Here is a 20,723-nt window from a genome sequence, read left to right on the forward strand (position 1 = left end):
ACTCTTCATCACTTTGTGTTTGTCTGTCATCTTTCCTGTCCTCTAGAGTCTCTTCCTCACCTTCTGTCTCTCTGTCTCTGGAGTACTCTTCATCACTTTGTGTTTGTCTGTCATCTTTCCTGTCCTCTAGAGTCTCTTCCTCACCTTCTGTCTCTCTGTCTCTGGAGTAAGGATCTAGATGCTGTTGACTGAATTTCTGGCCATCATCAATATTTCTCTTTTCATTGTCGTCTTTATTTGCCAGTTTCATGACACACTCTGTTTCCAATGTGTTGTTAAGTCCATCATGTTGTTGTTGTTGTTGTTGTTGTGGTTGTTGTTGTGGTTGTTGTTGTTGTATGCTTTCTGTAATGTCATTAAAAGTTCATTCATCACTATGTCCATACCTTTCCGTCACTCAATACACAAAGCTATCAAAATGTAAGTTGATCACTGCACAGGACAAAAACCTGTAGTTTCAACGTGTAGTTGTGGTGTGAATGTTATACATTTTGGTGTCACACAAAAGACATAGGAATATATTCTCCCAGTTAGAAATATTAGGCCATGAATCAAATAACTATTTTCATCAGAAAAACAAAGGCTCAAATGCTCTATTGCATTTTGTATAAGTTGTCTGCAGGTGGCTTGTTGTGAATGCACTCAAATATCAAGTCATTATCAGGTTATGTAAACTGCGTGCAACATAGAAGGATTTGTCTTCAGTATATGAAAGTGATGCTATGAAAATAATTCTTTCACGTTATCAAGCTCACTGTGACTGACGAATCACTGCCTATTAGCATGTGAACCACTGTTTTTCATGAGGCCTACCTGTGTGCCTTCCTTTACGCACCTCTGTTCGAACACCTCTCCTGTCCTTGATCCAAACCACATACAGCCATTTGCGGATCTTTTCAGTGTCCATGTGAAAGATAGTTATTGCGAGGCTGGAACATTTGTTTTAATTTTTTAATTTTTTAACACCGATGTAAAATGAAGGCCTGCAACGCTTACAGATGTAATCTAATAACATGAGATGAAAGTAGACAAACGTCTGAGTGTGTGATATGAAGGTAGAGTCATTTAGTATAGTCATAGTCAGTGGACATTCTGAACCTGGAAGTCATTAGGTCACATGACCAAGGAGCTATTGACATTAAAAATTTAGAACCATTTATGTAAAATCATATGAGATGAAAATGGACAGACTAAAGGGTGTGCAATGTGTGTCTATGCCATCGGGTCTGCTACAACCAGTTCTGAAAGTTTTAGGAGTAATGGTTAAAGAGCTATTGAAATGTGAACATTTGATTTGTCACTATGTTGACGGTCCCTAACGTTCTGTTGGTGGACGTACAGGCGAATAAATATCTGTCGAATATCCAGCCTGAAACTGTCTTAACGTCGGTATAAAAAAAGTGTCCCTTTTTTCCAATGCTGATTTGAATGTCATTGAGAAGCAGAAAGGTGTCAAATAATTTGTTTGTTTCCTTTCTGATTTTAAAAGTAATACTAGAAGTAATCATATCTGTATCTGTAATCTGATTACAATATTTTTGCTGGTAACACAACGAATTAGAGTTAGATGTTTGGAATCCGTTATATGTAATCTTTTACTCCCCAACCAGTGTGCTTTATTTGCATTATGCAAATCGGACTTGCCACATCAAAGACATTGTGTTTTGATGTTTTACTTCACACCATCAACTCTATTGTGTCTTTCCAGATCCTCCCCCTCTACAAAGAGCTGCATGCCTATGTGAGGTCTAAGCTGCAGGCCAAACACCCTGAACACATCCACCCAGAGGGGGGCCTGCCTGCACATCTACTGGGTAAGGGCACTGGACAGGGCTCAGCTTTCACTCCATCACTGCTGGAACATGACTGAGTCAGTTTATGAAGGTCTTCTCTCTTCTCTCTCTCTCTCTCTCTCTGTCTCTCTCTCTCTCTCTCTCTCTCTCTCTCTGTCTCTCTCTCTCTCTCTCTCTCTCTCTCTCTCTCTCTCTCTCTCTCTCTCTCTCTCTCTCTCTCTCTCTCTGTCTCTCTCTCTCTCTGTTTCTCTCTCTCTCTGTTCTCTCTCTCTCTCTGTTCTCTCTCTCTCTCTCTCTCTCTGTTCTCTCTCTGTTCTCTCTCTCTGTTCTCTCTCTCTGTTCTCTCTCTCTCTGTTCCCTCTCTCTCTCTCTGTTCTCTCTCTCTGTTCTCTCTCTCTGTTCTCTCTCTCTGTCTCTCTCTCTCTCTCTCTGTTCTCTCTCTCTCTCTCTCTCTGTTCCCTCTCTCTCTCTGTTCTCTCTCTCTCTCTCTCTCTCTCTCTCTCTCTCTCTATTCTCTCTCTCTGTTCTCTCTCTCTGTCTCTCTCTCTCTCTCTCTCTGTTCCCTCTCTCTCTCTCTGTTCTCTCTCTCTGTCTCTCTCTCTCTGTCTCTCTCTCTCTCTCTCTCTCTCTGTTCTCTCTCTCTGTCTCTCTCTCTCTCTCTCTCTCTGTTCTCTCTCTCTGGTCTCTCTCTCTCTGTCTCTCTCTCTCTGGTTCTCTCTGTTCTCTCTCTCTGGTCTCTCTCTCTCTGTTCTCTCTCTCTGGTCTCTCTCTCTCTGTCTCTCTCTCTCTCTATTCTCTCTCTCTGTTCTCTCTCTCTGGTCTCTCTCTCTCTGTCTCTCTCTCTCTATTCTCTCTCTCTGTTCCCTCTGATCTCTCTCTCTGCTCTCTCTGCTCTCTCTGTTCCCTCTCTCTCTCTGTTCTCTCTCTCTCTCTCTCTCTCTATTCTCTCTCTCTGTTCTCTCTGTCTCTCTCCCTCTCTCTGTCTCTCTCTCTCTCTCTCTCTCTCTCTCTCTCTCTCTCTCTCTCTCTCTCTCTCTCTCTCTCTCTCTCTCTCTCTCTCTCTCTCTCTCTCTCTCTCTCTCTCTCTCTCTCTCTCTCTCTCTCTCTCTCTCTCTCTCTCTCTCTCTCTCTCTCTCTCTCTCTCTCTCTCTCTCTCTCTCTCTCTCTCTCTCTCTCTCTCTCTCTCTCTCTCTCTCTCTCTCTGTCTCTCTCTCTCTCTCTCTCTCTCTCTCTCTGTTCTCTCTCTCTGTTCTCTCTCTCTCTCTCTCTCTCTGTCTCTCTCTCTCTCTCTGTCTCTCTCTCTCTGTTCTCTCTCTCTCTGTCTCTCTCTCTCTGTTCTCTCTCTCTCTGTTCTCTCTGTCTCTCCCTCTCTCTCCCTCTCTCTCCTCTCTCTCTCTCTCTCTCTCTCTCTCTCTCTCTCTCTCTCTCTCTCTCTCTCTCTCTCTCTCTCTCTCTCTCTCTGTCTCTCTCTCCTCTCTCTCTCTCTCTCTAATTACCTTTTTCAGGTGACATGTGGGGAAGGTTTTGGACAGGTCTTTACCCCATCTCAACCCCTTTTCCAGAGAAAACCGATATTGATGTGACGAACGCTATGATCGCACAGGTTGAGTGAAAATAAATCATGATCTGCTATTGTATGTATCCAACATAAACCTTGACAATTGTAGACTAGGAATCGTCAAATCAAATCAAATCAAATTTGATTTGTCACATACACATGGTTAGCAGATGTTAATGCGAGTGTAGCGAAATGCTTGTGCTTCTAGTTCCGACAATGCAGTAATAACCAACAAGTAATCTAGCTAACAATTCGTGGGTTGGAAGTGTGACTTTAATGGTGACTTCTGTTACTTTCAATTCTTACCTCCTAAAATACCCTGTGAGTTAAACACCTTTTCTGTCATTCCCAGAAATGGCCTAAGGACAGACTGTTCCAAGAAGCAGAGAAGTTCTTCATGTCGGTGGGTCTATACAAGATGTTTGATAACTTCTGGAAGGACTCTATGCTGGAGAAACCTACTGATGGCAGGAAGGTAGTGTGCCACCCTACAGCCTGGGACATGGGGAACAGAGAGGACTTCAGGTAACAGGAATCATGTTCCTACTGTATTTATCCCTGTACACGCAGTAAGTTGAGCCTTAGGGAGGGACAGAGAGACTGCAGGCACTAACTACTGATATAGAATTCATTTCCTGTTAGTCGCAGCAGCATGTCATAAAGATATGAAGGAATTCTGTTGTGAAACAGAAGTCATCAAGGTAAAAATCCACAGCACGTTGAACTGCTTTTCAAAATGCTGTACACACATGTAGAATTAAATCTGAGGGAGTTGATCTGATTTTGTAGGCTATACCTCCTTACACTCAGCATCAATTGTAATGATTAAATATTCATCATAAATATGAACTTATTATACGGTATTGTACTGTATTATATACTGTATTACTATATTACTGTATTATGTATTATAATGTATTATACTGTATTATATACTGTATTACTATATTACTGTATTATGTATTATAATGTATTATACTGTATTATATACTGTATTACTGTATTATACTGTATTATATACTGTATTACTATATTACTGTATTATGTATTATAATGTATTATACTGTATTATATACTGTATTACTATATTACTGTATTATGTATTATAATGTATTATACTGTATTATATACTGTATTACTGTATTATACTGTATGTATTATACTGTATTATGTATTATAACGTATTATACTGTATTATATACTGTATTACTATATTACTGTATTATGTATTATAATGTATTATACTGTATTATATACTGTATTACTGTATTATACTGTATTACTATATTACTGTATTATGTATTATAATGTATTGTACTGTATTATATACTGTATTACTATATTACTGTATTATGTATTATAATGTATTATACTGTATTATATACTGTATTACTGTATTATACTGTATTATGTATTATAATGTATTATACTGTATTATATACTGTATTACTGTATTATACTGTATTATGTATTATAACGTATTATACTGTATTATATACTGTATTACTGTACTATACTGTATTATGTATTATAATGTATTATACTGTATTATATACTGTATTACTGTATTATACTGTATTATGTATTATAATGTATTATACTGTATTATATACTGTATTACTATATTACTGTATTATGTATTATAATGTATTATACTGTATTATATACTGTATTATATACTGTATTACTGTATTATACTGTATTATGTATTATAACGTATTATACTGTATTATATACTGTATTACTGTACTGTACTGTACTGTATTATGTATGATAACGTATTATACTGTATTATATACTGTATTACTATATTATAGTGTATTATGTATTATAACATATTATACTGTATTATATACTGTATTACTGTATTATGCTGTATTATGTATTATAACATATTATACTGTATTATATACTGTATTACTGTATTATACTGTATTATATACTGTATTACTGTATTATACTGTATTATATACTGTATTACTGTATTATGTATTATAACATATTATACTGTATTATATGCATTATAATGCATTATACTGTAGTATATTGTATTATTCTGTATTATACTGTTTTATAATGTATTATACTCTATTATACTGTACTTCCCTGACTTTGACTACTTCCTATATTTCCCCCATTTCCAGGATCAAGATGTGTACGGAGGTGAACATGGACCACTTCCTGACAGCGCATCATGAGATGGGACACAACCAGTACCAGATGGCCTACAGGAACCTGTCCTACCTGCTGAGAGACGGGGCTAACGAGGGCTTCCACGAGGCCGTGGGGGAGATCATGTCCCTGTCCGCTGCCACCCCTAAACACCTGAAGGCCCTGGGACTCCTGCCAGACGACTTCGTAGAGGATAAAGGTGACAGCTGAGTCAGGGGTAGGGGCAGGTAGTGGTAGAAGCAGATCTAGATCTGAGGATAACAGTTAGACAACAGTTGTTGTTGTTGTTATAGCTGGTCTATGGAATACCTGAGTTACACCTGAACAGAATCAGGGTCAGCGACAGGGTCAGGGACAGGGTCAGGACAGGGTCAGGGACAGGGACAGGGTCAGGGTCAGGGTCAGGGACAGGGTCAGGACAGGGACAGGGTCAGGGACAGGGTCAGGACAGGGACAGGGTCAGGGACATGGTCAGGGTCAGGATCAGGGACAGGGACGGGGTCAGGATCAGGGACAGGGACAGGGACAGGGTCAGGACAGGGACAGGGTCAGGGACAGGGTCAGGGTCAGGATCAGGGACGGGGACGGGGTCAGGATCAGGGACAGGGACAGGGTCAGGGTCAGGGACAGGGTCAGGGACAGGGTCAGGGACAGGGACAGGGACAGGGTCAGGGTCAGGGTCAGGGTCAGGGTCAGGGACAGGGACAGGGTCAGGGACAGGGTCAGGGTCAGGGTCAGGGACAGGGTCAGGACAGGGACAGGGTCAGGGACAGGGACAGGGTCAGGGACAGGGACAGGGTCAGGGTCAGGGTCAGGGTCAGGGTCAGGGACAGGGACAGGGACAGGGACAGGGTCAGGGTCAGGGTCAGGGTCAGGGTCAGGGACAGGGACAGGGACAGGGACAGGGACAGGGTCAGGGTCAGGGTCAGGGACAGGGACAGGGACAGGGACAGGGTCAGGGTCAGGGTCAGGGTCAGGGACAGGGTCAGGAACAGGGTCAGGGACAGGGACAGGGTCAGGGACAGGGTCAGGACAGAGCCAGGGCCAGGGACAGGGTCAGTTTCAGGGTCAGGGACAGGGTCAGGGTCAGGGACAGGGACAGGGACAGGGACAGGGTCAGGGTCAGGGTCAGGGTCAGGGACAGGGACAGGGACAGGGACAGGGACAGGGACAGGGACAGGGACAGGGACAGGGTCAGGGTCAGGGACAGGGTCAGGAACAGGGTCAGGGTCAGGGACAGGGACAGGGTCAGGGACAGGGTCAGGACAGAGCCAGGGCCAGGGACAGGGTCAGTTTCAGGGTCAGGGACAGGGTCAGTGTCAAGGACAGGGACAGGGTCATGGACAGGGACAGGATCAAGGTCAGGGACAGGGCCAGGGTCAGGGTCAGGGTCAGGATAGGGCGAGGGACAGGGCCAGGGTCAGGACAGGGCCAGGGTCAGGGTCAGGGACAGGGCCAGTGTCAGGGTCAGGATCAGGGACAGGGTCAGGGTCAGGGTCAGGGACAGGGCCAGGGCCAGGGTCAGGGACAGCGACAGGGCCAGGGCCAGGGCCAGGGCCAGGGCCAGGGAGGGCCAGGGACAGGGACAGGGTCAGGGCCAGGGTCAGGGTCAGGATCAGGACAGAGCCAGGGCCAGGGTCAGGGACAGGGTCAGGACAGATTCAGGGCCAAGGCCAGGGCAGGTATGAGCAAATCTACATGTATATCTGATGGGGATAATCGACACTGAGTCAGACCGTGATGTAGGTTTTGTTTCACGTTGTTTCATCAAAATGGCTCCTCTAGTGACTCCCTGTCTCGGATAACACCCGAGAAGTGCCCTACTCTTTAACCAGAGACCACTACACTCTGTTTTCTATACAGTGTCAGCATTCTAGATGTACCCTCTCTCAAACAGCACTTCTTCCTCCCGCTCCAATGCAGAGACTGAGATCAACTTCCTGATGAAGCAGGCCCTGACCATCGTGGCCACCCTGCCTTTCACCTACATGCTGGAGGAGTGGAGGTGGCAGGTCTTCCTGGGGACCATCCCCAAGGACCAGTGGATGCAGCGCTGGTGGGAGATGAAGTAAGGAAGGACCTCTTCTGGAGCTTCTTCAGCTTGTCATAGGTCACAGTTGATTTATCTTTAGCTGATGGGAGATAAAGAATCGCAAACAATATATCAGTGTTGTATATCGATGTAAAGAAGCAGCTCTAGTGGAGGTTTAGTGTTTTTACCTCATAGTTGGTTTCGCAATACACTATAGGGACATTACAATGCTAACTATTGATGCTAACTCTGTTACCAGGAGGGATATGGTCGGTGTAGTGGAGCCCTTACCCAGAGATGAGACATACTGTGACCCGCCTGCTCTGTTCCACGTGTCCGGAGACTACTCCTTCATCAGGTCTCATCTCAATACCCCTCACATCCAGCCAGTCTCACTACTCCTTCATCAGGTCTCATCTCAATACCCCTCACATCCAGCCATCCTCACTACTCCTTCATCAGGTCTCATCTCAATACCCCTCACATCCAGCCATCCTCACTACTCCTTCATCAGGTCTCATCTCACTACCCCTCACATCCAGCCATCCTCACTACTCCTTCATCAGGTCTCATCTCAATACCCCTCACATCCAGCCATCCTCACTACTCCTTCATCAGGTCTCATCTCAATACCCCTCACATCCAGCCATCCTCACTACTCCTTCATCAGGTCTCATCTCAATACCCCTCACATCCAGCCATCCTCACTACTCCTTCATCAGGTCTCATCTCAATACCCCTCACATCCAGCCATCCTCACTACTCCTTCATCAGGTCTCATCTCAATACCCCTCACATCCAGCCATCCTCACCACATCCTTCATCAGGTCTCATCTCAATACCCCTCACATCCAGCCATCCTCACTACTCCTTCATCAGGTCTCATCTCAATACCCCTCACATCCAGCCATCCTCACTACTCCTTCCATCATCTCAATACTCACATCCAGCCATTCATCAGGTCTCATCTCAATACCCCTCACATCCAGCCATCCTCACTACTCCTTCATCAGGTCTCATCTCACTACCCCTCACATCCAGCCATTCTCACTACTCCTTCATCAGGTCTCATCTCAATACCCCTCACATCCAGCCATTCTCACTACTCCTTCATCAGGTCTCATCTCAATATCCCTCACATCCAGCCATCCTCACTACTCCTTCATCAGGTCTCATCTCAATACCCCTCACATCCAGCCATTCTCACTACCCCTCACATCCAGCCATTCTCACTACCCCTCACATCCAGCCATTCTCAATACTCCTTCATCAGGTCTCATCTCAACACCCCTCACATCCAGCCATTCTCACTACCCCTCACATCCAACCATTCTCACTACCCCTCACATCCAGCCATTCTCACTACCCCTCACATCCAGCCATTCTCACTACCCCTCACATCCAACCATTCTCACTACTCCTCACATCCAGCCATTCTCACTACCCCTCACATCCAGCCATTCTCAATACTCCTTCATCAGGTCTCATCTCAACACCCCTCACATCCAGACAATCTCACTACCCCTCACATCCAACCATTCTCACTACTCCTTCATCAGGTCTCATCTCACTACCCCTCACATCCAGCCATTCTCACTACTCCTCACATCCAGCCATTCTCACTACTCCTCACATCCAGCCATTCTCACTACCCCTCACATCCAACCATTCTCACTACTCCTTCATCAGGTCTCATCTCACTACCCCTCACATCCAGCCATTCTCACTACTCCTTCATCAGGTCTCATCTCAATACCCCTCACATCCAGCCATCCTCACTACTTCATCAGGTCTCATCTCAATACCCCTCACATCCAGCCAGTCTCACTACTCCTTCATCAGGTCTCATCTCAATACCCCTCACATCCAGCCATCCACACTACTCCTTCATCAGGTCTCATCTCAATACCCCTCACATCCAGCCATTCTCACTACTCCTTCATCAGGTCTCATCTCAATACCCCTCACATCCAGCCATCCTCACTACTCCTTCATCAGGTCTCATCTCACTACCCCTCACATCCAGCCATCCTCACTACTCCTTCATCAGGTCTCATCTCAATACCCCTCACATCCAGCCATCCTCACTACTCCTTCATCAGGTCTCATCTCAATATCCCTCACATCCAGCCATTCTCACTACTCCTTCATCAGGTCTCATCTCAATACCCCTCACATCCAGCCATTCTCACTACCCCTCACATCCAACCATTCTCACTACCCCTAACATCCAGCCAGTCTCACTACTCCTTCATCAGGTCTCATCTCAATACCCCTCACATCCAGCCATCCTCACTACTCCTTCATCAGGTCTCATCTCAATATCCCCTCACATCCAGCCATTCTCACTACTCCTTCATCAGGTCTCATCTCACCCCTCACATCCAGCCATTCTCACTACCCCTCACATCCAGCCATTTTCACTACTCCTCACATCCAGCCATTTTCACTACTTCATCAGTCCATCTCATTCTATCCCTCACATCCAGCCATTCTCACAACTCCTTCATCAGGTCTCATCTCAATACCCTCACATCCAGCCATTCTCACTACTCCTCACATCATTCTCACTCTCACATCCAGCCATTCTCACTAACCCTCACATCCAGCCAGTCTCACTACTCCTTCATCAGGTCTCATCTCAATACCCCTCACATCCAGCCATCCTCACTACTCCTTCATCAGGTCTCATCTCACATCCAGCCACTCCTTCATCACATCCAGCCATTCTCACTACTCCTTCATCAGGTCTCATCTCAATACCCCTCACATCCAGCCATCCTCACTACTCCTTCATCAGGTCTCATCTCAATACCCCTCACATCCAGCCATCCTCACTACTCCTTCATCAGGTCTCATCTCATCATCCAGCCAATCCATCAGGTCTCATCTCAACATCCAGCCATCCTCACTACTCCTTCATCAGGTCTCATCTCAATACCCCTCACATCCAGCCATTCTCACTACTCCTTCATCAGGTCTCATCTCAATATCCCTCACATCCAGCCATTCTCACAACTCCTTCATCAGGTCTCATCTCAATACCCCTCACATCCAGCCATTCTCACTACCCCTCACATCCAGCCATTCTCACTACCCCTCACATCCAGCCATCCTCACTACTCCTTCATCAGGTCTCATCTCAATACCCCTCACATCCAGCCATTCTCACTACTCCTTCATCAGGTCTCATCTCAATATCCCTCACATCCAGCCATTCTCACAACTCCTTCATCAGGTCTCATCTCAATACCCCTCACATCCAGCCATTCTCAATACTCCTTCATCAGGTCTCATCTCAACACCCCTCACATCCAGCCATTCTCAATACTCCTTCATCAGGTCTCATCTCAACACCCCTCACATCCAGCCATTCTCACTACCCCTCACATCCAACCATTCTCACTACCCCTCACATCCAGCCATTCTCACTACCCCTCACATCCAGCCATTCTCACTACCCCTCACATCCAACCATTCTCACTACTCCTCACATCCAGCCATTCTCACTACCCCTCACATCCAGCCATTCTCAATACTCCTTCATCAGGTCTCATCTCAACACCCCTCACATCCAGACATTCTCACTACCCCTCACATCCAACCATTCTCACTACTCCTTCATCAGGTCTCATCTCACTACCCCTCACATCCAGCCATTTTCACTACTCCTCACATCCAGCCATTTTCACTACTCCTCACATCCAGCCATTCTCACTACTCCTCACATCCAGCCATTCTCACTACCCCTCACATCCAACCATTCTCACTACTCCTTCATCAGGTCTCATCTCACTACTCCTCACATCCAACCATTCTCACTACTCCTTCATCAGGTCTCATCTCACTACCCCTCACATCCAGCCATTCTCACTACTCCTCACATCCAGCCATTCTCACTACCCCTCACATCCAACCATTCTCACTACTCCTTCATCAGGTCTCATCTCACTACCCCTCACATCCAGCCATTCTCACTACTCCTCACATCCAGCCATTCTCACTACTCCTCACATCCAGCCATTCTCACTACTCCTCACATCCAGCCATTCTCACTACTCCTCACATCCAGCCATTCTCACTACTCCTTCATCAGGTCTCATCTCACTACCCCTCACATCCAGCCATTCTCACTACCCCTCACATCCAACCATTCTCACTACTCCTTCATCAGGTCTCATCTCACTACCCCTCACATCCAGCCATTTTCACTACTCCTCACATCCAGCCATTCTCACTACTCCTCACATCCAGCCATTCTCACTATTCCTCACATCCAGCCATTCTCACTACCCCTCACATCCAGCCATTCTCACTACTCCTCACATCCAGCCATTCTCACTACCCCTCACATCCAGCCATTCTCACTACTCCTCACATCCAGCCATTCTCACTACCCCTCACATCCAGCCATTCTCACTACTCCTCACATCCAGCCATTCTCACTACCCCTCACATCCAGCCATTCTCACTACTCCTCACAGCCAGCCATTCTCACTACCCCTCACATCCAGCCATTCTCACTACTCCTCACATCCAGCCATTCTCACTACCCCTCACATCCAGCCATTCTCACTACTCCTCACATCCAGCCATTATCACTACTCCTCACATCCAGCCATTCTCACTACTCCTCACATCCAGCCATTCTCACTACTCCTCACATCCAGCCATTTTCACTACTCCTCACATCCAGCCATTCTCACTACCCCTCACATTCAGCCATTTTCACTACTCCTCACATCCAGCCATTCTCACTACTCCTTCATCAGGTCTCATCTCAATACCCCTCACATCCAGCCATCCTCACTACTCCTTCATCAGGTCTCATCTCACTACCCCTCACATCCAGCCATTCTCACTACTCCTTCATCAGGTCTCATCTCAATACCCCTCACATCCAGCCATTCTCACTACTCCTCACATCCAGCCATTTTCACTACTCCTCACATCCAGCCATTCTCACTACCCCTCACATTCAGCCATTTTCACTACTCCTCACATCCAGCCATTCTCACTACCCCTCACATCCAGCCATTCTCACTACTCCTCACATCCAGCCATTCTCACTACTCCTCACATCCAGTCATTTAGCTTTAGGTGGTGGGAGATGATGAAGCATAGACATGTACTGTATCTGACCCAGGACTGTCTCTGTCATAGATACTTCACCAGGGACATGTACTGTACTTGACCCAGGACTGTCTCTGTCATAGATACTTCACCAGGACATGTACTGTACTTGACCCAGGACTGTCTCTGTCATAGATACTTCACCAGGACATGTACTGTATCTGACCCAGGACTGTCTCTGTCATAGATACTTCACCAGGACATGTACTGTATCTGACCCAGGACTGTCTCTGTCATAGATACTTCACCAGGACATTGACTGTATCTGACCCAGGACTGTCTCTGTCATAGATACTTCACCAGGACATGTACTGTACTTGACCCAGGACTGTCTCTGTCATAGATACTTCACCAGGACATGTACTGTACTTGACCCAGGACTGTCTCTGTCATAGATACTTCACCAGGACATGTACTGTACTTGACCCAGGACTGTCTCTGTCATAGATACTTCACCAGGGACATGTACTGTACTTGACCCAGGACTGTCTCTGTCATAGATACTTCACCAGGACATGTACTGTACTTGACCCAGGACTGTCTCTGTCATAGATACTTCACCAGGACATGTACTGTATCTGACCCAGGACTGTCTCTGTCATAGATACTTCACCAGGACATGTACTGTATCTGACCCAGGACTGTCTCTGTCATAGATACTTCACCAGGACATGCACTGTACTTGACCCAGGACTGTCTCTGTCTGTCATAGATACTTCACCAGGACATGTCCTGTACTTGACCCAGGACTGTCTCTGTCTGTCATAGATACTTCACCAGGACATGTACTGTATCTGACCCAGGACTGTCTCTGTCTGTCATAGATACTTCACCAGGACTTGTACTGTATCTGACCCAGGACTGTCTCTGTCTGTCATAGATACTTCACCAGGACATGTACTGTATCTGACCCAGGACTGTCTCTGTCATAGATACTTCACCAGTACATGTACTGTATCTGACCCAGGATTGTCTCTGTCATAGATACTTCACCAGGACATGTACTGTATCTGACCCAGGACTGTCTCTGTCATAGATACTTCACCAAGACTGTCTCTGTCTGTCATAGATACTTCACTAGGACATGTACTGTATCTGACCCAGGACTGTCTCTGTCATAGATACTTCACCAGGACATTGACTGTATCTGACCCAGGACTGTCTCTGTCATAGATACTTCACCAGGACATGTACTGTATCTGACCCAGGACTGTCTCTGTCATAGATACTTCACCAGGACATGTACTGTATCTGACCCAGGACTGTCTCTGTCTGTCATAGATACTTCACCAGGACTTGTACTGTATCTGACCCAGGACTGTCTCTGTCTGTCATAGATACTTCACCAGGACATGTACTGTATCTGACCCAGGACTGTCTCTGTCATAGATACTTCACCAGTACATGTACTGTATCTGACCCAGGATTGTCTCTGTCATAGATACTTCACCAGGACATGTACTGTATCTGACCCAGGACTGTCTCTGTCATAGATACTTCACCAAGACTGTCTCTGTCTGTCATAGATACTTCACTAGGACATGTACTGTATCTGACCCAGGACTTTCTCTGTCATAGATACTTCACCAGGACACTGTATCTGACCCAGGACTGTCACCAGGACATTCTGACCCAGGACTGTCTCTGTCATAGATACTTCACCAGGACATGTACTGTATCTGACCCAGGACTGTCTCTGTCATAGATACTTCACCAGGACATGTACTGTATCTGACCCAGGACTGTCTCTGTCTGTCATAGATACTTCACCAGGACTTGTACTGTATCTGACCCAGGACTGTCTCTGTCTGTCATAGATACTTCACCAGGACATGTACTGTATCTGACCCAGGACTGTCTCTGTCATAGATATTTCACCAAGACTGTCTCTGTCTGTCATAGATACTTCACTAGGACATGTACTGTATCTGACCCAGGACTGTCTCTGTCATAGATACTTCACCAGGACATGTACTGTACTTTACCCAGGACTGTCTCTGTCATAGATACTTCACCAGGACATGTACTGTACTTGACCCAGGACTGTCTCTGTCATAGATACTTCACCAGGACATGTACTCTACTTGACCCAGGACTGTCCCTGTCATAGATACATCACCAGGACATGTACTGTACTTGACCCAGGACTGTCTCTGTCATAGATACTTCAACAGGACATGTACTGTACTTGACCCAGGACTGTCTCTGTCATAGATACTTCACCAGGACATGTACTGTACTTGACCCAGGACTGTCTCTGTCATAGATACTTCACCAGGACATGTACTGTACTTGACCCAGGACTGTCTCTGTCATAGATACTTCACCAGGACATGTACTGTATCTGACCCAGGACTGTCTCTGTCATAGATACTTCACCAGGACATGTACTGTACTTGACCTAGGACTGTCTCTGTCTGTCATAGATACTTCACCAGGACATGTACTGTATCTGACCCAGGACTGTCTCTGTCATAGATACTTCACCAGTACATGTACTGTATCTGACCCAGGATTGTCTCTGTCATAGATACTTCACCAGGACATGTACTGTATCTGACCCAGGACTGTCTCTGTCATAGATACTTCACCAAGACTGTCTCTGTCTGTCATAGATACTTCACTAGGACATGTACTGTATCTGACCCAGGACTGTCTCTGTCATAGATACTTCACCAGGACATTGACTGTATCTGACCCAGGACTGTCTCTGTCATAGATACTTCACCAGGACATGTACTGTATCTGACCCAGGACTGTCTCTGTCATAGATACTTCACCAGGACATGTACTGTATCTGACCCAGGACTGTCTCTGTCTGTCATAGATACTTCACCAGGACTTGTACTGTATCTGACCCAGGACTGTCTCTGTCATAGATACTTCACCAGTACATGTACTGTATCTGACCCAGGATTGTCTCTGTCATAGATACTTCACCAGGACATGTACTGTATCTGACCCAGGACTGTCTCTGTCATAGATACTTCACCAAGACTGTCTCTGTCTGTCATAGATACTTCACTAGGACATGTACTGTATCTGACCCGGGACTGTCTCTGTCATAGATACTTCACCAGGACATTGACTGTATCTGACCCAGGACTGTCTCTGTCATAGATACTTCACCAGGACATGTACTGTACTTGACCCAGGACTGTCTCTGTCATAGATACTTCACCAGGACATGTACTGTACTTGACCCAGGACTGTCTCTGTCATAGATACTTCAACAGGACATGTACTGTACTTTACCCAGGACTGTCTCTGTCATAGATACTTCACCAGGACATGTACTGTACTTGACCCAGGACTGTCTCTGTCATAGATACATCACCAGGACATGTACTGTACTTGACCCAGGACTGTCTCTATCATAGATACTTCAACAGGACATGTACTGTACTTGACCCAGGACTGTCTCTGTCATAGATACTTCACCAGGACATTGACTGTATCTGACCCAGGACTGTCTCTGTCATAGATACTTCACCAGGACATGTACTGTATCTGACCCAGGACTGTCTCTGTCATAGATACTTCACCAGGACATGTACTGTACTTGACCCAGGACTGTCTCTATCATAGATACTTCACCAGGACATGTACTGTATCTGACCCAGGACTGTCTCTGTCATAGATACTTCACCAGGACATGTACTGTACTTGACCCAGGACTGTCTCTGTCATAGATACTTCAACAGGACATGTACTGTACTTTACCCAGGACTGTCTCTGTCATAGATACTTCACCAGGACATGTACTGTACTTGACCCAGGACTGTCTCTGTCATAGATACATCACCAGGACATGTACTGTACTTGACCCAGGACTGTCTCTATCATAGATACTTCAACAGGACATGTACTGTACTTGACCCAGGACTGTCTCTGTCATAGATACTTCACCAGGACATTGACTGTATCTGACCCAGGACTGTCTCTGTCATAGATACTTCACCAGGACATGTACTGTATCTGACCCAGGACTGTCTCTGTCATAGATACTTCACCAGGACATGTACTGTACTTGACCCAGGACTGTCTCTATCATAGATACTTCACCAGGACATGTACTGTATCTGACCCAGGACTGTCTCTGTCATAGATACTTCACCAGGACTATCTACCAGTTCCAGTTCCAGAAGGCTCTCTGTGAGGCAGCTGGCCACTCTGGACCTTTATTCAAGTGTGACATCACCAACTCTACAGCAGCCGGGGACAAGCTCAGGTGCTCCTACCAAATCCGTCTGTTGTTGCGTCTGTCATGTCTACTTCTAAGAATGCTGAATGGCCAATGAACAAGTAAACAAGCTAACAACCACATGTCATTTTACAGGACGATGCTGGAGTTCGGGAGGTCAAAGTCGTGGACCAGAGCCCTGGAGACGATTTCAGGAAATGCCCAGATGGACTCCGCCCCTCTCCTGGACTACTTCAAGGACCTCCATGTTTGGCTCATAGCAGAAAACAGTAAGAACAACAGGAAGCCAGGATGGAGAGCAGCTGAGGACCCATGTGAGTACCTATAGAGTAGTGTCCCTATCCATACTAGGGCACTATCTAGTGTGCATAGCCAATATATCGCTTCACACAAAGTAGTACAAAAGTACAGTGGACCCATGTGAGTCCAGATTCTGTATCTAGCTCACTATCCAGTATGCATAGTCAATACATCGCTCCGTACTATGTTCTGTGCCATTTTAGATGTAGTTAAAAGTGATATATTCTATAAATAATGCATATTTCCTATCTGTTCAACAGTCTCAGAGAATGCCTACAAAGTGAGGTTGAGTCTGAAAGCAGCAATGGGTGACAAGGCAGTGAGTACACTAAGCTGAACTTGGTTGTAAAACAGCTCCACTACCTTTTCGTTTGGACGATCTCTTCATATAATCCAGTTGAACTGACTTGAATTGTTTCTCTTCCAGTACGTGTGGAACGCCAACGAGATGTACCTGTTCAAAGCCAACATGGCCTACGCCATGAGACAGTATTACCTTGAGGTCAACAAGACTGCAGCTCTTTTCACGTAAGTGTTTCACAATAAAAGTCCACCTAAACGTCACTCACTCTCAGCTTTGCTTCTCTTTATGTCAGTCACTCCCATCACATTCCAGAATGAAAATGTATATATATATATATTGTATCAATATTATTTATTAGAATCTTCTTGTGACATCACATCATTTTATTATCTTTGTTCCAGGACAGAGAACATCCACACCTACAATGAGACAGCCAGAATCTCTTTCTATTTTGTGGTGACTGACCCTGCCAACTCTGCCGTGGTCATTCCCAAAGCTGAGGTAGAGGCTGCTATCAGGTAAAGGAGTCAACCCTTGAACGTGAGCTGATTATACACATGCTAAAACAAACCTTGCCCAATCATATCTGCCAAACTGAGTGAGCGACACCACAAGACTGTCTGAAACACAGTAATAACACTTTGTGTAACATTCTTCATGTGGTTTCTGAAACTACAGCCATAAATAAAGTTGCATCTTCCCACCAGCATTCAGTAAATCCTCTTATGGATGTTTTATGCCAGTATTTGTACATGAAACATTACCCATAACCCCATGACTCAAGCCATCGTTCATCTCACTAGGATGTCCAGAGGTCGAATCAATGACGCATTCAAACTGGACGATAAAACTCTGGAGTTCGAGGGTCTCCTAGCAACGCTGGCCCCGCCCGTGGAGCAGCCGGTCACCGTCTGGCTGGTGGTGTTTGGGGTGGTCATGGGACTGGTGGTCTGCATGGGCTGTTACCTCATCATCTCTGGTTTCAGAGACAGGAAGAAGTGAGTCTGGGCTGTATTCATAACAGGGTTGATCATCTCTGGCGTCAGAGACAGGAAGAAGTGAGTCTGGGCCGTATTCATAACAGGGTTGATCATCTCTGGCGTCAGAGACAGGAAGAAGTGAGTCTGGGCCGTATTCATAACAGGGTTGATCATCTCTGGCTTCAGAGACAGGAAGAAGTGAGTCTGGGCCGTATTCATAACAGGGTTGATCATCTCTGGTTTCAGAGACAGGAAGAAGTGAGTCTGGGCCGTATTCATAACAGGGTTGATCATCTCTGGTTTCAGAGACAGGAAGAAGTGAGTCTGGGCTGTATTCATAACAGGGTTGATCATGTCTGGCGTCAGAGACAGGAAGAAGTGAGTATTCATCAGGGTTGATCATCTCTGGTTTCAGAGACAGGAAGAAGTGAGTCTGGGCAGTATTCATAACAGGGTTGATCATCTCTGGTTTCAGAGACAGGAAGAAGTGAGTCTGGGCTGTATTCATAACAGGGTTGATCATCTCTGGTTTCAGAGACAGGAAGAAGTGAGTCTGGGCCGTATCCATAACAGGGTTGCAAAATTCTTCCAACCAGGATTTCTGGAAAACCAGGGAAATTTGGGCAAAGTTACCAGGATTTTGCAACCCTATTCATAAAGCATACCAGAATAAGAGTGCTGATCTAGGATCAGGTCCTCCCTGTCCATGTAATCATATATTCATTATGCTCTAAAAGGCAAAGCTGATCCTAGGTCAGCGCCAACTGTGAGATGCTTTGTTGTTTTAAGGAATGAAAAGAGTAGAGGTTCAAATACAGTTTGTAACCAAACTTAATCCTAAACTCAAATCCTGCTATCTAGTCGACCTAAATCAACAACTTCAAGTATTTGACACGTATTCGACCCAGGTCTGGAAGAGACAAATTAATTGCTACATATTTTCTTAACAACCTCACAATTTGCTAAATGTTAATTTAAGCAATTTTTAAGACACATGACTGTTCTCTTCTATATCTCCAGGAAATGTGCAGCGAAAGCTGAGGAGAACGCAGAGAACCCCTACGGTGTGACCAACAAAACATTTGAGAGGGAAGAGGATGAACAGACAGGGTTCTGAGTCGCTGATTGGCAGTGTGAAAGTTTGACAGACAACTTGACAGATCTGAAAACCCCCTACAACAACAACAACAACAACAACAACAACAACAACAGCAACAACAACAACAACAACAACAACAACAACAACAACAGCAGCAACAACAACAACAACAACAACAACAACAACCACAACAACAACAACAACAACAACAACAACAACAACAACAACAACAACAACAGCAACAACAACCACAGCAACAACAACAACAACAACAACAACAACAACAACAACAACAACAACAACAACAACAACAACAACAACAACAACAACAACAACAACAACAGCTCTTTCAAGAAGACCACATTAGAAGTTGGATGATTCGTTTACATTCGGTATGAATTCAAGACATTTGTAGAGTTTTAGAATATATTTTTATTCTAAATTTAAAAAAGACTTAAGTCACAGAAAAATATAAAAAGCATTACTCATCTGACTAAATGATCAATAACTGACAAATACAAACAAATGCTAATTATTTGTGTATGATACATAGCTACTTCTCTCTGCAATAGCAGAATAAACAGGCCACTGCTGCATTGCACACACACACACACACACACACACACACACACACACACACACACACACACACACACACACACACACACACACACACACACACACACACACACACACACACACACACACACACACACACACACACACACACACACACACACACACACTGTAATATCAGTACACATCCATTATTTTCCTGGGCTCTGTTTCTCTACATTCAATGAATCGACAGTACATTTATGGTAGCCAGTATAGCCCACTCAGCAATCATCATTGTTTTCCAGGGACTCATGGGATCAATAATAAAAATGACATGGTATAAAATGGTGGTACAAAATGGTGGTATAAAATGGTGGTACAAAATGGTGGTATAAATGGTGGTATAAAATGGTGGTACAAAATGGTGGTATAAATGGTGGTATAAAATGGTGGTATAAATGGTGGTATAAAATGATGGTATAAAATGGTGGTATAAAATGGTGGTATAAAATGGTGGTATAAATGGTGGTATAAAATGGTGGTATAAAATGGTGGTATAAAATGGTGGTATAAATGGTGGTATAAAATGG

General features: G+C 45.1%; 1 protein-coding gene across 1 annotated transcript; it reads left to right on the forward strand.

Annotated features, from left to right (window-relative positions):
* The first annotated feature begins 1,612 nt into the window (after positions 1-1,612).
* On the forward strand, positions 1,613-19,761 carry LOC124028887 (angiotensin-converting enzyme 2-like). The gene is made up of 13 exons (XM_046340800.1): positions 1,613-1,814; positions 3,299-3,396; positions 3,704-3,876; positions 5,496-5,722; positions 7,447-7,591; positions 7,815-7,913; positions 16,797-16,919; positions 17,028-17,206; positions 17,453-17,511; positions 17,620-17,720; positions 17,898-18,014; positions 18,300-18,494; positions 19,497-19,761. Exons 1-13 carry the CDS (start codon positions 1,628-1,630, stop codon positions 19,591-19,593), a joined length of 1,800 nt encoding a protein of 599 aa, XP_046196756.1. The 5' UTR covers positions 1,613-1,627; the 3' UTR covers positions 19,594-19,761.
* The last annotated feature ends 962 nt before the right edge of the window (positions 19,762-20,723 follow it).

This window comes from Oncorhynchus gorbuscha, unplaced genomic scaffold (assembly GCF_021184085.1).
Source record: "Oncorhynchus gorbuscha isolate QuinsamMale2020 ecotype Even-year unplaced genomic scaffold, OgorEven_v1.0 Un_scaffold_4956, whole genome shotgun sequence".
In the NCBI taxonomy this organism is placed as follows: Eukaryota; Metazoa; Chordata; class Actinopteri; order Salmoniformes; family Salmonidae; genus Oncorhynchus; species Oncorhynchus gorbuscha.

Bases quoted from the DNA above. Each gene is read 5' to 3' on its own strand.
- LOC124028887 (XM_046340800.1), top strand. From the start codon at position 1,628: ATGCAAATCGGACTTGCCACATCAAAGACATTGTGTTTTGATGTTTTA. The intron at 7,592-7,814 runs GTAAGGAAGGAC...CTCTGTTACCAG, and splicing joins CAGCGCTGGTGGGAGATGAA to GAGGGATATGGTCGGTGTAG. The intron at 17,207-17,452 runs GTGAGTACCTAT...TCTGTTCAACAG, and splicing joins GAGAGCAGCTGAGGACCCAT to TCTCAGAGAATGCCTACAAA.